Genomic DNA, 24,268 nt, shown 5'->3' with positions numbered 1-24,268 from the left:
TTCCAGTGTTTAAAAGGCAGCTATCTGACTCCTCTCTGGAGTGTTTCAAGTGGCTCTGACAGTTTCAAAACTGAAATATAAAATTAAATTCTGTATTCAGTCCAACCTTGGAATTAGCTACACTGCTCTTACACTGTTCACCCATGAATATAATGACAAGGATTTTCTCCTTGCCCAAATTCAAGTAAGGCTCCTCTGAGCTGTCTTCTCCACTAAGCCTCAACCTTGGCTATAAAAATAAAAGCACAAAAGATTTTATCCACCCCCCTCTTCCCCAAATGAAAACACTTTAACAAACAGTTAACACATTTTAACAATTCAAGGAGACTCTAGAATCTAGCCTGCCTTGAAAGAATCTACTGTTTGTTTCAGGCGACACCTGTGACAGGCCACCCTTTCCAAGAGGTTTGACTAGAAAGGGCTTACACTGGGGGAGCCTGCCTTTGTCCCTGTAAGATGTGTGTGTGTCCACTATTCAGAAGTGTCTTTCTCAAAGCTATTCCTCTAAAATGTAATCATCAGGAAGGATGGGGTCTCAGGCTTTGTGGGAGAATAAAATTCTAAGCAGTTGAGAAAGCTGGCCTAATTACATTTATACTGATCAGTTCTTTGTAATTTTTCACTTCCCTGACTCCACTTAGTTTCCACTCACCCCTCTTTCTACTCCCCTATTCTCCCTTTGAAATGCCCAATTACCTCTATATAAATTGAAGATTTATATCAGGGGCTTCCCTGATAGCTCAGTTGGTAAAGAATCCGCCTGCAATGCAGGAGACCCTGGTTCGATTCCTGCGTCAGGAAGATCCGCTGGAGAAGGGATAGGCTACCCACTCCAGTATTCTTGGGCTTCCCTGGTGGCTCAGCTGGTAAAGAATCCACCTGTAATGCGGGAGACCTGGGTTCAACCCCTGGGTTGGAAGATCCACTGGCGAAGGGAACAGCTACCCACTCCAGTATTCTGGCCTGGAGAATCTACTTGCCAACACAGGAGATGTGGGTTTGATCCCTTGGTTGGGAAGATCCCTGCAGAAGGAAATGGCAACCCACTCCAGTATTCCTGCCAAGGAAATCCCATGCACAGAGGAGCCTGGGGGGCTACAGTCCACAGGGTCACAAAGGACTGGACATGACTTAGCAACTAAACAACAGCATGGCTGACTAGTAGTTCATATTACACCATGAAGGCTGAAGAAGTAAATATCTTCAAAAACAGATTAAAAAAAAAAAAACTATTCAAATGAATTAATCCTTAGCTCTATCCCAAATATATCAGGAGAATGGATACATAAAAACATGAACTTATGAGAAGAAAATGTCAAGGTCCTGAGTACAGGAAGAAGTTAGCCTCATAAATCTGAAGAGGAACAATGTTCAAGTGCTAAACCAAGAGGCTGAATCAAAGGCAACCAAGGATTTTATCAACTATGAGTATATCTGTAAATTCCACAAGATTGTCTAGAACCATATTACTTTTCTATTACTTCTACTTAAAATTAAGCAGCTAAGAATAAGAAAATCTGTACTCTAGTTCAAAATCTGTGGTTATTTCTGTTCTTGACCAATTCACTTGTGCTTAGTCCCTGAGTCATGTCTGACTCTTTGTGACCCCATAGACCATAGCCCGCCAGGTTCGTCTGTCCATGGAATTCGCCAGGCAAGAAAGCTGAAGTGGGTAGCCTTTCCCTTCTCCAGGGGATCTTCCCAGCCCAGGGATCGAACCCATGTCTCTCACATTGCAGGCAGATTCTTTACTATCTGAGCCACCATGGAAGCCCCAAGCAATTAACTTAGGTTAATTTACTTAATCAACAAAATGAGTGACTGGGATTAATGCTCACAGGTTTCTCTTGCATTTAAGGCACTATGATTTGATAACATTTTTAATTTTTGAAGTTAATTTACTAATTTACTTCCCTTTTTGTTATAAGCTAAGTTGTGTCCCCCTCCTCCAACCCCAACCCGTTCATACGTTTAAGCCCTAACCTCTGGTATCTCAGAAGGTGACTTTTTTATATGGAAGATCTCTAAAAAGGTAATTAACTTAAAATGAGATCACCAGGGTAGTCCTAATCCAATGCGACTGCTGTCCTTTCAAGAAAAGGAAATTGGACACAGATATACCTAGCATGCTGCAGTTCATGGGGTCACAAACAGTTGGACACAACTGAGCAACTGAACTGAACCGAACTGATGCACATACATAGGGAAAATCACGTAAAGATGTAAGGTAAAGATGGCTAGCCACAAGCCAAGAAAAGTCTTCTGAAATAACCAACCCTGTCAACCTCTTGATCTCAGACTTCTATCCTCCAGAACTGTGAGAGAGTACATTTCTTTTGTTTAGGCTACCCAGTCTGTGGTGTTTTGGTATGGCAGCCCTGGAAAACTAATATACCTTTCACTTAAAAAAAAAAAAAAACACTGACTGCCTAGGGTGTACAGGATGTTCCTACTATAATTTCTGAAACCTCTGACTTCAGACATGCAAGAATGTTTATAATATTTTGTTTTTCCTCTGAGAACATTCTGCCTAATTAAGTCATAAGAGATAATTTTAAGTATATAGAGTTTATAAGAATTTCATCTCCAAGTATACAGACATTACAACCTTCCCACAAAATCACTTTGGCAAACAAACATTGTAATCTTTGTATAGAGCATAATTATAACCTTTATAGGAAGGTTCAGTACAACCTAATGTAACAGATTTGGACACAATCTAAATGGCAACAGTAGGAACATGGTTTAAAAATCACGGTTTGTGGTAAAATATTATGAAACTACTAAAATTAGCTTTCAAAGAATACCACTGAATTACAGAGAAATGCACAAGATATAACATTGAGAGTTATGCAGAATATGAAGCTGAATATGATCCCAATTATTATACATGTACACATGCAGACAAAATTCACCAAAATATTAGCACTCATTATCTCTAGGCTGTGAGATTATGAGAAAAAAATCACTGTACTAGAAAAGAGGTCCTGTGTAAAAGCTTAATCCAGAGTAGAAACAGCATATAAAGAGGTGAAACCGAATAGGCAATTCTGAAATAACACAGGTAAATTGAGAGGTGTTACATATTTATACCAATAATGCCACAGAGCTGGGGGAAAAGTACAAATCCAGCCACCATCAGACCAAGCAACGTACGTTTGCATACAAGACCTACTGCTTTCTGTCACAAAGATGAACTGAATGACCGAAAGCCATAACGTAACAGAGAATCAAACTTGCAATGCCTTTTTTTTTTTTTTTTTTTTTAAATCACTATACATAAACATTGGGGCTTCCCAGGTGGTGCTGGTGGCCAACGCAGGAGATGTGGGTTCAATCCCTGGGTCAGGAAGATCCCTTGGAGAAAGGCATGGCAACCCACTCCAGTATTCTTGCCTGGAGAATCCCATGGACAGAGGAGCCTGGTAGGCTACAGTCCATGGGGGTCACAAAGAGTCAGACATGACTGAAGTGACTTAGCATGCACTCATACATAAAAATCAGTGTGGCTTTTACATTTTCTTGACTCATAACTCCTTATGTCCAAAAACTATATTAAAAACATATTTTTCAGTTAATATGAATTTTTTGTTAAAAACATTTTTTTTTAAATTCACATTTTAAAAATAATCATTTTAGCACATTTGTTAGGAATAAGAAAATTTCTAAGGAAATAAGATGATGAACATAAAGATTTACAGTTGTATTTGAGTGAACTATTAGAAACTGCCTAAACATCAAGTAAGAAATCAGTTAAATCATCCAGTTTTTAATACTCTTTGGATCACACAATATTTTGAGAATTTCACAAAAGCAATTTCTTAGAATTAGAAGTAACAAGTATATACACCCAAATTTTTGTATACCATGATAGAAAGTTTACAATACTTAAACTTTTAAGAATTCTTATGCTAGAAAAATTTTATGTAACGGAAACATAACGTTCATATTATATTCTTAAATGAAAAAAGAGGATAAACCAATAGATAACAAAAGAAGAAAAAAAATGTGTCTATAGTTATCTCTGAATAGTAAAAATTACAGGTAATTTTTATATTCCTCTGTGGTTTTCTACAGACTCCATATTTTCAAAACATGAACTACATAATGAAAAAAGAAAATTAAAGTCAGAATCTATTTTGTACAAACAAAATTGTTATTAACTAAGAAACAAAGAGTAGGCTCAGATAACGATCATTGTTTTCAAGTCTTTGAATATAAAATAAAGCACTGATGATTACTGATAAAAGGGTATATTCACAGATGACTGGGGTTATTTTGTATAAATTTCTTGGATAGAGAAATGCCAGTGAACATATTTCGTATTTCATATAATGTTATAAATTTTTAAATAAGTCACAGGCAATAAATGAATCTCTCCTTTTATAAATATAAAACTTTTTTTTTGGCTTTTAGACTTCAGGATATTTTAAGAATGTCTAAAATAAAGTTAAAAAAAAACACAAAGATTAGAAAAAAAAACTTACATTTTCTATTGTGTATTAACAGAGCTTGTTTCAAATCTACTGTTGCTCTTCCTAACAAAGCGTCTGCTTTTATAGTATGATGACTCCAAACTCGAAATTCCAATGTAGTCTGTGGGGTCACACTTCTGTAAGGGTAAAATTGTAACAAAAATACAGGAGAATACATTTACTTCAATAACTTTGAAAAAGTCACAAATTCAGTTTATTTAAGGAAAAATACTACATGAAACAGTAAACTAGCTGAATTATAAATAAAAACATTTATTTTCAAGTACATTAGGAATTCAATACCTAAACAATTTCTGTAATTGACAAACCAAAACACCAACAATACATCAAAAGTCTTATTAAGACTTCCCAATAACATTACTTCTACTTGAACAAATATCTAAAGATTTAAGCTGACTGCATTAGTTATAATACTTTTACTATACACAAACTTGTAACACTGTATTTCAGAAATGCCAAATGGTTTTCTGCTCTATTTATTTTTACAAGACAATGAGAGAAAATATGATTATATGGGAAAAGTCTGTAAAGCGAAACCAAGGATTATATGCTTCATTTCTAAAGAAAATAAAATTATCCAAAACTTTTTTCACATTTAAAATTGTCTAGTCACACTAAAATATAGAATTCCTTACTCTGAAGTTATCTTACCAAAACAACAACAGCAAATCACCAAAAAAAACCCACCACCAGAAAAACATTCCCCAAACGACACTCTCTTTTGAAAATTTTGCGTTCTTTACACCAGATACTTACACAGTTAGCTGTTCGTCCCATTTTGGATTAGAAGAACTACTGGATTTTGCTGTTTTCTTACTTTCTCCATCTGCAGCTACTTCTGTATATATTGCTGTTCCAAACCAGTTCTTTTTTCTTTTTAGTTTGGCACTAGAAACTAACAAGAAACACGATAACCACTAGTGAATATATTTAGCTACAAAGTGTGGGTGTGCTAAATCGCTTCAGTTGTGTCTGACTCTTACGGACTTCCAAGGTGGTGCTAGTGGTAAAGCACCTGCCTGCCAATGCAGGAGACTTGAGTTCGTTCCCTGGGTCAGGAAGATCCCCTGGAGAAGGGCATGGCAACCCACTTCAGTATTCCTGCCTGGAGAATTCCACAGACAGAGCAACCTGGCGGGCTACAGTCCACGGGGTCACAAAGAGTCAGACAGGATTGAAGCGACTTAGCACACAAAATAGTATAAATCAATACGAATGGAATCATGCTTCTTGAGCAACTCAGACTCTTTGCTGGCAAGATGAAGAAACAATACAAAAGGGCTATTGTTAATGCCTGAGAACCATTTGGCTTTAAGTAGTTTTACTGAAATATATTCACATAGTATATAATTCACCCATTTAAACTGCACAATAGTTTTCATTATAGTCACAGGAGTTGTGCAACCATCACCACAAGCAATTTAAAATATATTTATTACCCCAAAAAGAAACCTCATACCATTAAGCAGTCACCCTTCTATTTCATTCCACCTCCTCCACCCCACCAGCCCTAGGCAATGACTCATCTACTCTCTGTCTGTATAGATTTGCCTGTTCTAAACATTTCAAATAGTGGATTTAGATTCACATAACATGGTCTTTTGTGACTGGCTTCTTTCACTTAGCATTCTAACTTCATCCAGGTTGTAGCATACATGAGTATTTTCATTCATTTTATTTACACATAATGTTTCACTGTATAGGCATACCACTTTTTATTTATCAATTCAGCAGCTGATAGACATTTGGGTTGTTTTCACTTTTTGGCTACTGTGCATAACACTGCTACAAGCATTCACTTAGGTTTTGTGTAGACGTCTGTTTTCATTTCTCTTACCTAGGAGTGCAATGGCTGGGGCTTCCCAGGTAGCTTTAGTGGTGAAGAACCCGCCTGGCAATGCGGCAGACTAAAAGACACACATTTGATCCCTGAGGGGGTAAGGTCACCTGGAGAAGGGCATGGCAACCCACTCCAGTATTCTTGCTGGAGAATCCCATGGACAGAGGAGCCTGGTGGGCTACAATCCACAGGGCTGCACAGAGTCAGCCATGACTGAAGCGACTCAGCATGCATGCACACACACGGTAATTCTGTTGAATAACGGCTAGACTATTTTCCATGGTGGCTGTACCATTTTACACACCCAGCTGCAGTGTATAAGAGTTCTGATTTCTCCACATCTTTGCTAATTCTAAGCTGCCTCCAGCATTAAGAGAAAGGTAAGTGTCTTCAGATTCAATGTATCTATTAACCTCTCCGTGAGGTAGTATTCATAACTTACCCTCCTGAAATTACACAAACACTGGCAATTTAAAAAAAAAAAAAATGCTTTTCCTAGCAAGTGGTTTCAAAAAAAGGAGGTTATCTGCCTTTTCAAAGAAAAATTCTGAAATCAAAATGTCACTATAGAAGTTAATCATACCTCTTTACAGAAAGTGAATTTGAAAGTGAATTTATCCGACTTGGAGGAAGACTTGTTTAATTTAGGCTAAACATCTGATTTTTAAATAGCTTTTAAAACTACTAATTCAAATGGGGAATACATAATTTCAGGGCAAAGTACTGACTACCAAGTAGTAATAAGAACTTATTAAGATCATTTCTGTAGTCAATCACCGATGAACACTGTGAGTCTGAGATAAGAAGGGAAAGCCATCTCCATGTCATGTGGGTATCGCATAAACATGCTGATGCAAGCTCACATTCTACTGTGAGGGGACAGTGGTGCAAACAAGTAGTCACAGAAACATGAAGTGAAAAAAGCCATAGCAGAAGTAGACTATTTGAAATACAGTAGTCCTCAGTTCACAACTGAAGAACAGGAAGAGATTCAAAGGAAATACTATAATTATATACCAGCAACATAAAACAGTCAAACAGTGTTTAACGTTACGTCTGAAGTGTTATTATTAGGGTGATGGCAAAACCCACTTTCATCCTTCTCTGTTCCAAACTGCTCTAAACTCTGTATCACTCACGTGATACAGAAGAAATAGATCTCTCCCTAGACATCCCCCAACCAAAGTTCTTCACTCCAAATTAAAGTCATTTCCTCAGTATACGCTGGACTTATACTGGAAGAAGGGAAAGGCAGTATTGGATGGTGTTAACAGCACAAGACATCTTTTCAACAAATGGTGCACATACAACTGGACATCCACATGCAAATAAATAAATGTAAACACAGATCTTATATACTTTATAGAAATTAACTCAAAATGTATCACAGACTTAAAGGCAAAACACAAAACTTAAAACTCGTAGAAGATAACACAGGAAAAACTTTAAGTGACTTTAGGTATGGTGATAGATGTCTTTTTAGATAATGACAAATGCGGGAGACGTGGGTTCGATCCCTGGGTTGGGAAGATCTCCTGGAGAAGGAAATGGCAACCCACTCCAGTATCCTTGCCTGGGAAATCCCATGGACAGAGAAACCTAGTAGGCTATAGGCCATGGGGTCGCAAAGAGTCAGACATGACTGAACGACTTTACTTTCACTTTCCAAAGGTATGGTCCTTGAAAGATATAACTTACAAGTAGCACTTAATTAAAATTCAAAACTGCGCTGTGAATGACAAAGTCAAGACAATGAAAAGGCAAGCCACAGACAGGGAGAAAATACCTGCAAAAGACATATCTGATGAAGAACTATTGTCTAAAACATACAACAAACTCTTCAGTCAACAATAAGAAAACAAACAACCCAATGGACCAAGGACCTTAACAGACACCTCACCAAAGATACATGGATAGCAAGTAAGCTCAACAACACACGTCATCAGGGAAACATAAATTAAAAGAACAGTAAGATATCACTACACACCTACTGTTGTTTAATCACTAAGTCGTGTCCCACTCTTTTGCCACCCCACGAACTGCAGCCCATCAGGCTCCTTCTATCCATGGGATTTCTCAGGCAAGATATATTGGAGCAGGTTGCCATTTCCTTCTCCAGGAGATCTTCCCAACCCAGGGATCGAACCCATGTCTCCTGCATTGACAGGTGGGTTCTTTACCACTGAGCCACCAGTGAAGCCCACACACATATTAGACTGGCCAAAATTTGGGACACTAACCACAACAAATGCTGGGGGAATGTGGAGCAACAGAAACTCTCATTCATGGCTGGCGGAGATGCAAAATGGTTCAACCACTTTGGAAGATAGTTTTACGGTTTCTTACAATCTAAACATAGGCTTACCATGTGATCCAATAATTGCACTCTTCAGTATTTACTCAAAGGAGCTGAAAACTTATGTCCACACAAAGCCTCCAAGTGGATATTTATCACAGGTTTGTTTATACAACTGTCAAAACGTCTAAGTAACCAAGATGTAGTAGATGCATGGATAAACAACTTGTGTGTGTGTGTTCAGTTGCTCAGTTCAGTTTAGCTGCTCAGTCTTGTCCGACTCTTTGCGACCCCAAGGACTGCAGCATGCCAGGCATCCCTGTCCATCACCAACTCCAAGAGCTTACTCAAACTCATGTCCACTGAGTTGGTGATGTCATCCAACCATCTCTCCTCTGTCATCCCCTTCTCCTCCCTCCTTCAATCTTTCCCAGCATCAGAGTCTTTTCTAATGAGTCAGTTCTTCACATCAGGTGGTCAAAGGATTGGAGCTTCAGCATTAGTCCTTCCAATGAATATTCAGGAGTGATTTCCTTTAGGATTGACTGGTTTCATCTTGTAGTCCAAGGGACTGTCAAGAGTCTTCTCCAACACCACAGTTCAAAAGCATCAATTCTTCGGTGCTCAGCTTTCTTTATGGCCCACCTCTCACATCCATACATGACTACTGGAAAAATCACAGCTTTGACTAGATGGACTTTTGTCAGCAAAGTAATGTCTCTGCTTTTTAACACGCTGTCTAGGTTTGTCATAGTTTCTCTTCCAAGGAGCAAGTGTCTTTTAATTTCACGTCTGCAGTCACCATCTCCAGTGATTCTGGAGCCCAAGAAAATAGTCTCTCACTGTTTCCATTGTTTCCCTGTCTATTTGAGATGAAGTGATGGAACCAGATGCCATGATTTTAGTTTTTTGAATGCTGAGCTTTAAGGCAGCTTTTTCACTCTCCTCTTTCACTTTCATCAAGAGGCTCTTTAGTTCTTCTTCATTTTCTGCCAGAAGGGCAGTGTCATCTGCACATCTGAGGTTATTACTATTTCTCCTGGCAATCTTGATTCCAGCTTGCACTTCATCTAGCCCAGCATTTCACATGATGTACTCTGCAAATAAGTTAAATAAGCATGGTGACAATATACAGCCTTGATGTACTCCTTTCCCGATGTGGAACCAGTCTGTTGTTCCATGTCTTGTTGTAACTTGTTGCTTCTTGACCAGTACAGATTTCTCAGGAGGTAGACATGGTGGTCTGGTATTCCCATCTCTTTAAGAATTTTCCACAGTTTGTTGTGATCCACACAGTCAAAGGCTTTAGCTGTATTAACTGATACTCAAAATGATAAATACTGTGGAGGCACTATCTTGGCTACTTACACTCCTTTGGTCCATATCTATTTTCCAATTGGTTCTCCAGGCTTCGAGTGATTCTATTTATTAGCTACCTGATGGCTTTTCTCTAAGGTCCCTTTTGGCTCAAATCAGCTAGACCAGGTCTTTGTTACTCCAGTTAAGTACTCATACAGTAGATAAAGACCAAGAAGAAAGTTACACCTCAGATATGGTAGCCACAGGTGCTGCACAAGTAACAGTGAGCAACCAAGGATACAGCTCTAAGCTTATGCAGAGGAAAAACATAAGTATCAGGAATTACACTTATGTGGAATACACATCAGAATCATCAGGGAATTGCTTGAAAATATGTAAGTTCACAGTTCACACAAAACTAAATACAAATATCCCTGAAATACGCCTCAACCTCACTCATAATGAAAGAAATGATATATAAAATGACACTTCAGATACTGCCTCTTACCTAAGTGTCATCATGCCTGATAGCGTATCTTGATGAGGCTATAGGAAAACAGGCACTCTCATAGACACCTGGTGGGAACACAGAAATAGTACAGATCCTATGGAAAGGAACTTCACAACAGTTGACCTCTGAACAACAGTGGTTTGAGTCGTGGGGATACACTTCTACACAGATTTTTTAAGATAAGGACATACTATGTACTATACCATCAGGAGTTGGCTGTATTCATGGATATGGAACCATGGATATTGAGGGCTGATTGTAAAGTTATGCACAGATTTTTCAAATGCGCAGGACTCGGCACCATAATCTCTGTGGTTCAGGGGTCAACTGTGATTGATAGTATCACACGTGCTTACTATTTGATCAAGCAATCTTATTCTAGAATTCTATCCTATGACACATGTAGCCCTTTATTGTAGCACTATTTGCAATAGCAAAAAATGGAACCCAATGTCCATCAGTAGGGCACTAGCTGAATTAACTTTGGTACATCCAGTCAACAAAGTGCTGCGCAGCGATAAAAAGGTGTATGGAATACTCTGCTATGGACATTACCCTAGGATATTACTGTTAAATGAAGAAAAGCAAGGTGCAGGAACTAGGTGCTAAGAACTAGGAAGATTGAGAGGAAAGATATGCATGCACATAATGTGTATACCTGCTTATATTTTCAAAAAGAAGCAACAGATGGATAAAACAACACTAATAAAAATGTTTCCAAAGGGGAAGAGAAAGAAGGGGAAGGAATGGACAGAGTGCCCAGACTTCTCCAAATATCATCCTGACTTAACGATTTTGACTCTAGAACTGTATAAATGCCTTATATGGTGATAAAATAAAATTAAATAAAAAATAAATAACTGAAAGCAATGAATCTGACTAACCCAGTTGGTGGCATAACCAAATGTAAAATAACCAAATTTAAAAATAACTCTGACTATACATATGAAGGAGGGACGCTCACAGAGAAATCTTAAAACTGCAATGAGATGGCCTGTTACTTTCAGTAACCTTAACGCTGCTAAGACTTCTTGTGTGTGTGTGTGTGTTAGGATAAAACAGATATACCTGTGCTGATATTATTTAGAACTAAAATTCTGAAGTTAAGAGAAAACAGAAATATAAAGTAAAATGAAGTAAAAATAACTTTTTTTTTAGTGGAAAATAGTTATTTACAGACTACACCTATTCTTTAGAATTAGCAATATCAGCATGAACTCGGGATTTGTTTTTTGCTAAGACAATAAATGTCTTCTAGCTCTGTTCACTGAAAACTCCTATTAACAGCTGACCTGATAGTTATGAGTACCATGGGAATTACAGTCTGTCTCCTTCTTATCCAAAACTCAACCTGCCCTTCCTAAGGCAAATATTATTTCTAATGTTCTAAGCACAGAGCCACATACAAACACCCCTCCTTTCTCATATCCATATGGCTATATGCACTATTTCATACTTAGCTCTTTCACTTAAAAATATTACCTTAGAACTTGGCTGTTACTGGTACACATATTCATTTCATGTCATTGTTTATCTAGAATTCTGCCAATCTTTTGGTATTAAAGATTCTTTTTCTGTTACTCCTACTAATTTATCTTGCAGATATTTATACATAAACTATCCACATACATTATATGTGGACATTATTTATATGCATATATAAACAATATAAATACCTGCAAGATAAATTTATACAAGTAAAATTGCTGGTTTAAGGACCACTCTTTCAATCATTACTCCAGTTAGCTAGAATAAATGATCTGAACCAAGGCTCTTCCATGCTTTTACATTTGCTGTTCCTTCTTCCTCCCATACCTTTGGCTGCCAATCTGCAATGTACTCTAATCCTTCCTATAAGAGTCAAAGTGTTACCCTCTGTGAATCCTTCTCTTACCCTACTTTCACAGACCTGTAGGCCATCTCCAGTTCCAAGCAGAACTATGACACTTTCCTTTAAGTGCTCACTGAATCCAGTTAATAGTCACTTTGCATGGTAACTGTCCATGCAAAACAAACCTGCTTGACATTATATAGTAAGTCCCTGGAGTACTAGGGTCTTGTGTTTTCATATATGGATTTCCACTTAACAAATATTTGCCCATGATTGAATGAATGGCTTAAATGCATGGAAAAGGGCTTTTAGTATCTTTCTCCATTCTAATAATCATTTAAAGACCAGCTCAGTTCAATGGAGCTTATTCTAATACCCAAAGTCTCCCACTACCAAAAAGGATAGAGCTCCTCTGTATCCAGTACAGGTTCAGTAAATACTCATGGAATAAATATTTTTACAGAGTTTCTATCTTTGAGGCCTACTGCAACAAATACACCATGGCATGAATCTAAAAGAAAAGATACTTATGAAATAAGTCTACTAAATTAGGTATTAAAAAGAAATTTTCATCAGAGAACTATTAGTTTAAATTACTGTGAAAGCAACTTACCAGTTACCTGTAACTGCAACCTTCCACTGTGGTTATTACTAGTATCAGACCTTGGTGAAGCAGTGGCCATGTCCCAAAATTCAGCTTAAATCTATAAAAAAGTTAATTTATTCATATATTAGACTAGAGATTATAATTTTCAATACAATTAACACCTTGTCCCCAGTAAATCTTGCATGTTTCTTTTTATAGATAACTTTTTCAAGTTCTATTTCACTGCCCTACCCTATTTTTAATTTTTAAATAAAACACAAAGCTGAGCTACTTCAGCTTTCTCCTGCATGGCAACTATTTTAAGGCTAAATTCTATTCACCTTTAACCTATTAAGATAAAGATGAACATTAAGGGCAAGATTGAAAAAAGTAATATAAATATGTTTCTTACCCTCATGGACTTTATTATTATGATTTTTAAGCATAATTTAATAAACATAAAAATAATAAAAATTATTAAACATAAATTTTAAAAAATTAGTTTTAGTAATAAAAGGCATATTGGTCAAGCAAAGAGACCATGAACATGGCACTGCATATCTGAAAAAGAACCATTTCAAATTTGCTTAAACTCTTCATTTTAGAACAGTTTCAGATTTACAGAAAAGTTGTAAAGAAAATAGCATTCTCATATATCCTATACCCAGTATCCTCTACTATTGATTTCTTACATTAGGATGCTATATTTGTCATAAGTAATGAACCAATATCAATATATTATTACAAATTAGAGCCTATAGTTTATTCAGATTACATAGCACTTAAGACAGAATCACCAAACTTGAATATAAAGTTTAAAAATTCATTTAGAAGTAATGCTGAGATAAACAGCTTGAAAAATCAAAGAGAAACTAAAAGACATGAAAAGATAAAATGTGACCTGACATATATTTCTACTCATAATCTCAGAAAATGAAGAAAGAGGAGGTCATACTAGCAGAGAAAATGACTCAGTTTTCTAGACCCGTGAAATACACTTGTTCACAATTCTAAGAAACACTGAATAAAACAGTTGGGGTAAACATGAAGACACTCATGTTTGGACACCCAGGGACACACAGCAGTCACGCCGCACAGCACCAAAACACAGGGCATGCTAAAAGCAGCCAGACAAGAGTGACGACACTCAGAAGAGAGAGTTGAGTGACAGCAGAATTCTCAACAAGCAGCGATGGAAACACAGAAGGCGGAACAAGCACCTATCTGCGAAAACTGAGAAAATTTATTCAAGCACCAAAACTCTCTTTGGAACACAGAAGGTATCAAGACTTTGCCAGAGAAACCAAAAAAAGTTTACCAACAGCAGGCCTTTACTTCGACAAAATCTGAAGGACACGTTTTCCAAAAAAGAATAAAATTACACAGGAGGATGCTCTGAGATGCAGGAAGGGAAAGATGAGTAAAGAAACTGGTCAGCACACAAGTAAATCTAGATAAACACTGCCAATAAAATAACAACACTGACATCTTATAACGGTATGTAAATAAAACCAGAATAAACCATTAAAATACAGAAGCACAGAGTAGAGGGGCTGGGCAGGGAGCGAGAGGACAGGGGCTGACGAGGTCAACTCTCTGCATCGTTCGGCAGAGGGCCTATGCTCTGGCTTAACTCTGGACTACATAGCATTCCCAGCAGGATTTCAAGGGTAACCACAGAAGAACAGAAATAGAAGTGTAATTTCCAAACCAGCCGAGTAGAAGAGAATACAATTAAAAAAAAAAATTCAATTCCCAAAAAACAGCTAGAAAAGGAAAGAAAAAAAAAAAAGCATAAACAACCAGCATTATCAGAAAGCACAAAGAAAGAGAGTGCAAATATAGAAATAATCACAGTAACAGTAAATTCAAGAGTAAGACGAGAGATGCTCACAAAATAAAGATGCTGACAGCATGGAAGCAAAAATATGGAAAAGGACGTATTAGGCAAATACAAACAAAAGGAAAGCTGGGCTTAGTTATAATAGCAGAAAAAGAGCATTATTAGGGAAAACAAAGAAAATGATACAAGATTCAATCTAAGTAAGCAGATAGAGAACTCCAAATTTGCATGCTTTAAAAAAAAAAAAAAAAAAATAGCCTAGCTTTGGTTCCTTCTCCCAGCCCAACAAAGTGATCTCAGCCAAAAAGGATGGGCAGTCCCTAACAGACTTCTGGGTTGAGAAATGGTATAGCATGGTAGAAGCAGCATCTACGACCCCGAAACAGACGATCTGGCAGCTGTTTCAACCGCTTGGCACAGTTACAATGACAGCGCGCCCCAGCACCTGAGACTGACTGTTCCTTCCTGCCCACCGCTCCACAGGCTGCTGGGAACAGGGCCACTTCCCCATCTGCAACCCTACACTGTCTTTCTAGGGAGCCCAACGTGTGAGAGGCAGGAGTCTCCACTCAGGAATTCTTTAGAGAGTTATCAGCACCGAGCATTTACCATGAGAATCCAGTAATGCAGGGAGGTTGAAAGGTTTTCATTATGCTCAGTTTGAGAACCTGGAGTCCCTGTTCAGCATCCAGAGCCTCAGTAAAGAATCTCTAGACAACAGAATTCCAGGGAACACTGCTAATCAAGGACAGGACAGGGACAAGGATGGTGGTTCTTTTCACTGAAAAAGAAATCAGAATTTTCACAAAACAAATACAGACCGGAGAAGCTGTCCTGCACAGACGGCCTGGATTTGCCTATTCACCTAGAAGAGGTGAAGAGAGCTTTGAAGGCAAACATCATGATCGCTATGAAGGCCACGACTGCTGTCATGACTAAGGCAGCAGAGGCCGTGACAGAGGCCATGACTTCAGGATAAACAGTGGAAAAAGGCAAGCTGTAGCGGGTACAAGAGGGACAATGACTGTGAAGCTCTACAGATAGGACGTTCAGTCGTGGAGCACCAAAGACAACTGCTCTCAAGATATTATAGGTATGACGACAAGAGGACCCTTCCAGAGACCCAAACTGCATTTAAAGCCTCAGAGTACTCCTAACAGATGTCTCCTCTGCTTGTATCTCCTTATCTAGCTTTCAGGAAGCTTCTATCTTTGGAGCAGCAAAGCTCAGCCTGATGCCCCAGTTGTGAGAGAAGAAGCAGAAGAGCAGCTACAGAAGGAACAGGAGAAATGGCAGCATCAGCTTGCTGTTCAGTCACTCAGTCGTGTCCGACTCTTTGCAACCCCATGGTCTGCAGCACGCCAGGCTTCTCTGTCCTTCACCCTCTCCCGGAGCTTGCTCAAACTCATGTCCATCAAGTCAGTGATGCCATCCAACCATCTCATCCTCTGTCGTCCCCTTCTCCTCCTGCCCTCAGTCTTTCCCAGCATCATCAGGGTCTTTTCCAATGAGTCGGCTCTTTGCATCAGGTGGCTAAATTACTGGAGCTTTAGCTTCGGCATCAGTCCTTCCAATAAACACTCAGGACTGATTTTCTTTAGGATGGACTGGTTTGATCTCCAACTACAGTGACAGCCTCGGAGGGACACCAAAACCGGCAAAGTAAAGAATTTCAAGAACAGTGATGGTCGAGAACAGGAAGTGAGTCACCTTGGACTGGGATCTTGCCGCATCCACCAGAAGTCAGATCAGGGTGTGTGAAAGAGAGTGAGACCTCTCTAGAAAAAAGATGAAATACTCAGTAAAACCAAAAGACTGTCACTCTCCAACTTCTACCCCTCCCAGACCTGATGAGCTACCAGAGGAAATGCTGGCCCCTCCATCGAGAGAATGCTTAGGTGAAGCGAAGTGCTAATCCTCTGTTGATCTCAGTTCAAACACAGAGCAGCAGTCCCCTAGAAATGATGTGGAGATGCCACTCCAGTTCAACCATCTCAGCAAGGATCAACCTGGAAAGATGAAAATAAGGCAGATGTGGTGAGTGCCCCAAAAGGTCGAAAGTGGGAACACCAGCATGGACCAAGAGATGAAGTAATAAGGACAAATGGAAGAAGTCCGAGAGGAGACAGAACAAAAAGGATCAAGAGCTCTAGCCTGCATCTGAGAACCCAAAGGAACCTGAAAAATGCATGGACCAAGAGATGAACACCAGCATGGACCAAGAGATGAAGTAATAAGGACAAATGGAAGAAGTCCGAGAGAAGACAGAACAAAAAGGATCAAGAGCTCTAACCTGCATCTGAGAACCCAAAGGAACCTGAAGAACGCAGCTTCTAAGTTCAGTACCGTGAGTACACTGCTTTCCCAGTTGACAGTGAAAATTAAAAAGAGAATTCTACACCCTGTGCTTTCTCCTAGCCTCTCTCTACCCTGAAACATTTCTAAGCAAATCAAATCTCTATCCAGACAAGGCAAAAAAAAAAATAATAATAATAATTCACAATCTCCCAGGAGGAGAAAAGCCTGTAAAGATTGTTAGAACTACAGGAAGAAATTGACCAACTGACCACTGATTTGGGTGATTTCAACACACACTAATTTTCTATAGATCAAGTGAATCAAAAAATGATGAACAAGAATTTAATGAACAGAACCTAATAAGTGTTAGAAAACAAACATTCTTCTCAAGGATGCTGCTGCTGCTGCTGCTAAGTCGCTTCAGTCGTGTCTGACTCCGTGCGACCCCATAGACGGCAACCCACCAGCCTCCGCCATCCCTGGGATTCTCCAGGCAAGAACACTGGAGGGGGCTGCCAGTTCCTTCTCCAATGCATGAAAGTGAAAAGTGAAAGTGAAGTCGCTCAGTCGTGCCCGATTCTTAGCGACCCCATGGACTGCAGCCTACCAGGCTCCTCCATCCATGGGATTTTCCAGGCAAGAGGACTGGAGTCAGGTGCCATTGCTTTCTCGGCTTCTCAAGGATACATGGGACATATAGAAAAACAATACATATGTTGGGAGGTAATGAAAATGTCACTAAATTTCAAAGAATATGTATAATTTTGTTCCTGGGCGCTGATCAAAATGCAGTTAAGTTAAAAATCAATAATAAAAGATTAATTTTTAAAATACAAATAGAAAATAATAACACTTCTAAATATTGCATGAGTTGTCAGAAATGGTAATGGAAATTTTTCTAAAAATACTAAAAACTGGACTCCCCGGGAAGAGGGGTTGTGAGTCCACCTGCCAATGCAGAGGACACAGGTGAGGTCCCCAGTCTGGAAAGATTGCACACATCAGGAGCAACTGAGCCCAAGGGCATAAGTTCTGAGCCTGTGCTGTAGAAACCTCGAGCCAGAAGTACTGAAGCCTCCTGCCCTAGGGCACGTACTCTGTAACAAGTTAAGCCAGCGCAACGAGAAGCCCCCACGTCTCAACAAGAGCAAAACCCCTGCTCACTGCAACTAGACAAAGCTCTCGAGTAGCAATGAAGACCCAGCTCAACCAAACATAAATAACTGAATACACTTTCAAAAAATAAAAATGTTTTGTTGTTTAGCTGCGAAGTTGTGTCCGACTCTTTGTGACCCCATGGACTGCAGCACATAAGGCTTCCAAAAAAACACTAAAAAATGAATGTAACTGAATTACAAACATTTTTGGAATACAGTAAATGTTACAGTTTGAGGCAAATCTATAGCCTTAATGACTTGTCCTAGGAAAAGAAGAAAGGCTGAAAATAAATGAGTTAACAGGACAATCTGTTAAATTAGAAAGATAGTAATCAGTAAACCCTAAGAAAGCAAAAGTTAATAAAAAAACCAGAAACTAATGAAGTTAAAAAAAAGTAACAGAGAATATCAACAAAGTCACAGTTCTTAGAAAATACTAAAACAAATAAATGTCTGGCAAGACTTGGTGAAGGGTAAATACAATGGCAGCCTCATGGATCGCAGCCTGGCTGTGGTGAAGGAGCTCGTGTGACTCAACGAATCTATGAACCACACAGTGCAGTATTCCTGCCACAAGAACGCATGAACAATATGAAAAGGCATAAAGATGTGACAAGTGGAAGATGAGCCCAACACGTTGGAAGGTGTCCAATATGCTACAGGGAAGAGCAGGGGGCAAACCATTCACCATCACAGCCATCCAGTCTCTGCCCCAACCTCTAATGCCCAAGAAGCTGAAGTTGACCGGTTCTATGAAGACCTACCTATAAGACCTTCTAGAACTAACACCAAAAAAGATGTCCTTTTCAGCATAGGGGATTGGAATGCAAAAGTAGGATGTCAAGAGATACCTCAAGTAATGGGCAAGTTTGGCCTTGTAGTACAAAATGAAGCAGGGCAAAGGCTAATAGAGTTTTGCCAACAGAACGCACTGATCACAGCCAACACCCTCTTTCAACAACACAAAAGACAACTCTACACATGGACACCACCAAATGGTCAATACTGAAATCAGATTGATTTTGTACTTTGCAGCTGAAGATGGAAAAATTCTATACAGTCAGCAAAAACAAGACCTGGAGCTAACAGTGGCTCACATCATGAACTCTTTATTACAAAATTCAGACTTAAATTGAAGAAAGTAGGGAATGCCACTAGGCCATTCAGGTATGCCCTGAATAAAATCCTTTATGAGTATACAGAAGAGGTGATAAATAGATTCAAGGGATTAGATCAGGTAGACAGAGTGCCTAAAGAACTATGGACAGAGGTTTGTGACACTGCACAGGAGGCAGTTACCACCCATCCCAAAGAAAAAGAAATGCAAGAGGGCAAAGTGGTTGTCTGAAGAGGCTTTGCAAATAGCTGAGTAAAGAAAAGTGAAAAGCAAAGGAGAAACAGAAAGATATACCCAACTGAATACAAAGTTCCAGAGAATAACAAGGGAAGATAAGACCTTCTTCAATGAACAATGCAAAGAAGTAGAGGCAAACAATAGAATGGGAAAGCCTAGAGATCTCTTCAAGAAAACTGGAGATATCAAGGGAACATTTCATGCAAAGACGGGTTCAATAAAAGACAGAAACGCTAAGGACCTAAGAGAAGCAGAAGAGATTAAGAGGAGGTGGCAAGAGTACACACAAGAATTATACAAAAAAGATCATAATGACCTGAATAAGCATGATAGTGTGGTCACTTACAGAGAGCGAGCATCCTGAAGTGTAAAGTCAAGTGGCCCTTAGGAAGCATCACTACAAACAAAGCTAGTGGAGGTGATAGAATTCTAGCTGAGCTATTTCAAATCCTAAAAGAATATGCTGTGAAAGTGCTGCACTCAATATGCCAGCAAATTTGGAAAACTCACCAGTGGCCACAGGACTGAAAAAGGTCAGTTTTCATTCCAATTGCAAAGAAGGGCAATGCTAAACAATGTTCAAACTATACAATTGCACTCTTTTCACATGCTAGTAAGGTTATGCTCAAAATCCTTCAAACTAGGCTTCAGTAATACATGAATTGAGAACTCCAGAAGTACAAGTTGGGTTTAGAAAGGGCAGAGGAACCAGAGATCAAATTAACAAAATTTGTAGGATAATAGAGAAAGCAAGGGAATTCCAAAAAATATTTGTTTCACTGAATATATGAATCACAACAAACTGTGAAAAATTCTTCAAGAGATGGGAATACTAGACCACCCTACCTGTCTCCTGAGAAACATGTATGCAGGTCAGGAAGCAACATTTAGAACCTTACATGAACAACTGACTGGTTCAAAATTGGGAAAGGAGTACGTCAAGGCTATATACTGTCACTCTGCTTATTTAACTTCTATGCAGAGGACATCATGTGAAATGCTGGGCTGGATGAAGCACAAGCTGGAATCAGGATTGGTGACAGAAATATCAAAACCTCAGATATGAAGATGATACCACTCTAACAGCAGAAAGTGAAGAGGAACTAAAGGCCCGTTGATGAAAGTGAAAGAGGAGACTGAAAACACTGACTTAAAACTGAACATTCAAAAAACTAAGATCATACCATCCTGTCCCATCACTTCATGGCAAATAGAAGAAGGAAAAGGTGGAAGCAATGACAGATTTCATTTTCTTGGGTTCCCAGATCACTGCTGATGGTGACTGCAGCCTTGAAATTAAAAGACGCTTGCTCCTTGGAGGGTCTTCCCTAGTGGCTCAGGAAGTAAAGAATCCGTCTGCAATGCAGGAGACCTGGGTTGGATCCCTGGGTTGAGAAGATCCCCTGGAGAAGGGAATGGCTACCCACTCTGGGATTCTTGTCTGGAGAAAAGGAAAGCTATGACAAACCTAGATAGCATATTAAAAGCAAAGACATCACTTTGCTGACAAAGGTCCACAGAGTCAAGGCTGTGGTTTTTCCAGTAACCATGTACAGATGTGACAGCAGGACCATAAAGAAGACTGAGCACTGAAGAAGTGATGCTTTTGAACTGTGGTGCTGGAAAAGACTCTTGAGAGTCCCTTGGACTGTGAGGAGATCAAGCCAGTCAATCCTAAAGAAAATCAGTCCTGTATATTCACTGGAAGGACTGATGCAAGCTGAAGCTCCAATACTTTGGCCACCTGATGTGAAGAACTGACTCACTGGAAAAGACTCTGATGCTGAGAAAGATTGAGGGCAAGAGGAGAAGTGCGTGTCAGAGCATAAAAGAGTTAGACAGCATCACTAATTCAATGGACATGAGTTTGAGCAAACCCCGGGAGTTAGTGCAGGACAGGGAAGCTTGGCGTGCTGCAGTCCATGGGGTTGCAAAGAGTTGGACACAACTTAGTGACTGAATAAAAACAACAACAAATAAAGTGAAACAACATAAAGAGGCGCACAAGAGAATGCACACATGTGTACGTGTGGCTGAGTCCCACTGCTGTCCACCTGAAACTATCCCAACATTGTTAATTTGGTATCCTTCAACACAAAATAAAAAGTAAAAAATAGTTTCCCAAAATACCTACATATCTAAGGACATACTAATACAACAGATGTAGCAATGCAGAACTGTGAGAAAGGAGGGACAATTAAATGGTCCTGATATTATCTATATTGGAAGAATTAGACTGGATTCCTACCTCACATTATATACAAAATCAATTCAAGATGGACTAGTGATATTAGTATGAAAGACAAAGTTTTAAAAGAAATTATACTATTGTTTTGCGTCCTCCCAAAAAGAAAGATTTCTTAAGCATACTAACCAAAGAAGAAAAGAATGAATATTTTGACTGTGTGGAAACTGAGAACTTCTATTTAGCATAAAACATCATTAAAAACAAACAACTAAAAGACAAGCCACAAACTGGGAGATATTTACAAAATGTAAAACTGAATAAATTTTAGTAATTAAACTATGTAAGAACCTTGACAAAAAAATTGAAAAAAACAAAAAAAAGTAAGCAAATGTGGGGAAAAGAAAACAAACTGAATAGAAATTTTATAGACATGGAAACTTGTCTGGCCAAGAAGTATTTTTAAGAAATACAGAATCTCAATTATTCATCAGAGAAATACTAGTTAAGACCACAAGAGATGCTATTTTCAAACTCACAAGAATGGTAAAGACTAGGAATTTTGACCTAAATAATGGAAAGAAAAAAAGGTGGGGCAGTGGTGACTCTTTACACACTGCTGCTAGTTGTTTAAACTGGCAAAGCTTAAACTGCTGGTAGGTATTAAATTTGGTAAACTTGTTGGAAAACAACTTGGCATTACTTTATAAAGTTGATCATTTGCATGTCCTTAACAAACAATTCTAGGTACATACTACAAAAATTTTGCACTGATTCTTGTTCCAAATTTAAGCATTCTTCATAATAAAAGCCATCACCAATATGCTCAAATGTTCACTGGCAGAAAAATGGTTAAAAGAATTAGGCTAATACACAATGGAACATTGTACAGTAGTGAGAATGAATGAACTATAGCTGTAGGCAACAACATGAATGGATCTTAGAAAACGGAATAGTAAATGAAAACAGACAAAAAGGAGTTCAAAGTAGTAACATCTTTCTTTCACTGAGTCCCACCTCCAAGACTTAATGTTCTACACTGAGCATCAAGGAAGACTTCCAATTCTTAACGACAAAGAAGAAATGAATTCTTTTGGCAGTTACCATAGCCTCATCTTTTGCTATGTATTTCTTCTGAAAATGCTACAATTACACAACAGAAAAAAAGAAAAGAATCCAGAAACATGGGAACACTGTGGATCCTGTGTCTCAAAAGCTTATGTGATCAGTATGAACAACAGAATGAGGCCCACTGAAGAACTGCTGAGGTGCAAAGGGCAAGCAAAGGACAATCACCATTCTTCAAGGAGGATGCTATGAATCTAACTGAAACATTCTTCACAAATTCAAGAAACCACAGTGTGGAGATACATCTGGCTACACTTCTGCACTCTAAGGAGCTTTCTTTTATATATGGTACAGCAATATCCACATTGTACAAAAATATTTCTCCATGGTTATATTCTTGTTATAAATTTGAATATGCACTGAGCCTTTTCTATCATTCTTTTATGATGCTTGGATATTTTCATTGAAATATAAAGATCTGTTTATAAACTAGACTTTTCTTAAAACATTTGTGCAAGCTTTAAAAAGACTCTAAACATAATATTAAATTCAAAATAAAGAAACATATCTGTGGTAATACTATTTTTTTAAAAATATAATTAAAAAAAATTGAAAATGGCAGTTACTTCAGGGCAGGAATGTAGGTAACAGAGGTACTCACAGGCACCTCTTTAACTGTGTTGGTACTGACCCAGTTCTGAGCAGAGTAACTGGTTCCCAAAGGTTTGCTTTTATTATTAACTTCCGCATATTAATACAATCCAGAACTGGCATGTTCAAATTACAGACTTTTAAAAAGTGTAAAAAATACATGATGACAAGGAAGTAGACATAGAAAAGTGTCGATCATCAATTCATCAGATGAGGTAGGGAGTATGCCTGCAGCCTGATAAGCCAAACAAAGAAAAGCCACAGCGTTCCCACAGATGGTGTGTAATTAGTCTTCCAAGAAAAGGAGGTACTTCTTCCCCTGAACAGTAAATGAGGGATCGAAGGATAAGTGAAGATATGAATTAATCTGGAGGTAGATTAAAAGAAAATTGAGGGACTTTATTAGTGAATTAGACCAAAAGGTCACTGCTGAGGATAAAGACTGAGGAAGAGTTACTTAAAAAGAATTGTAAAGTTTAAAACGCTGTGCAGACTATGAAACTGCCAACTAGGCAAAAGACTGTTCGTGCTAACTGCTTAAAACTTTTTCTGTTAGCTATTACTCCCTTTGTTCTATACAGACCAGTCCTCAGACTCTAGAGTGCATGCCTCTAGTCACCAGTAACTGAAAATTTAAACTGCAAGTGATAAAAATGGTTCAAAAATGGTACTACTTTGCCTTAACAGGCAAGATATACAGCAAACAAAATCATCTACTTCAACAATTAGCTTTCATATTTCGTTTAATAACAAAGTTGCATGGCACTTAAGGGCTTCCCAGGGGGTGCTAGTGGTAAATGCCTGGTGTGTGCCTGGCAATGCAGGAGACCTAAGAGACAAAGTTTTGATCCCT

The 24,268-nt window shown here is 38.6% G+C and overlaps 1 protein-coding gene across 4 annotated transcripts in view; it reads right to left on the bottom strand.

Annotated features, from left to right (window-relative positions):
- The window catches only part of WWP1 (WW domain containing E3 ubiquitin protein ligase 1), a 135,412-nt gene that overhangs the window by 84,328 nt on the left and 26,816 nt on the right, over positions 1 to 24,268 (bottom strand). For all 4 annotated transcript variants that reach the window (XM_025264990.3, XM_044928513.2, XM_044928512.2 and 1 more), the window contains exons 3-5: positions 12,887 to 12,977; positions 5,253 to 5,391; positions 4,488 to 4,612 (exon numbers count right to left, since the gene is read on the bottom strand). In XM_025264990.3, the coding sequence (XP_025120775.3) occupies positions 4,488 to 4,612; positions 5,253 to 5,391; positions 12,887 to 12,956 (334 nt within the window). In that variant the 5' untranslated portion in view covers positions 12,957 to 12,977. The remainder of the gene's footprint in view (positions 1 to 4,487; positions 4,613 to 5,252; positions 5,392 to 12,886; positions 12,978 to 24,268) is intronic.

The sequence above is a fragment of the Bubalus bubalis genome, chromosome 15 (genome assembly GCF_019923935.1).
Source record: "Bubalus bubalis isolate 160015118507 breed Murrah chromosome 15, NDDB_SH_1, whole genome shotgun sequence".
Lineage (NCBI taxonomy): Eukaryota > Metazoa > Chordata > Mammalia > Artiodactyla > Bovidae > Bubalus > Bubalus bubalis.
The sequence above is the reverse complement of the archived record's forward strand: the minus strand, read 5'-3'. Positions and strand labels throughout refer to the sequence as shown.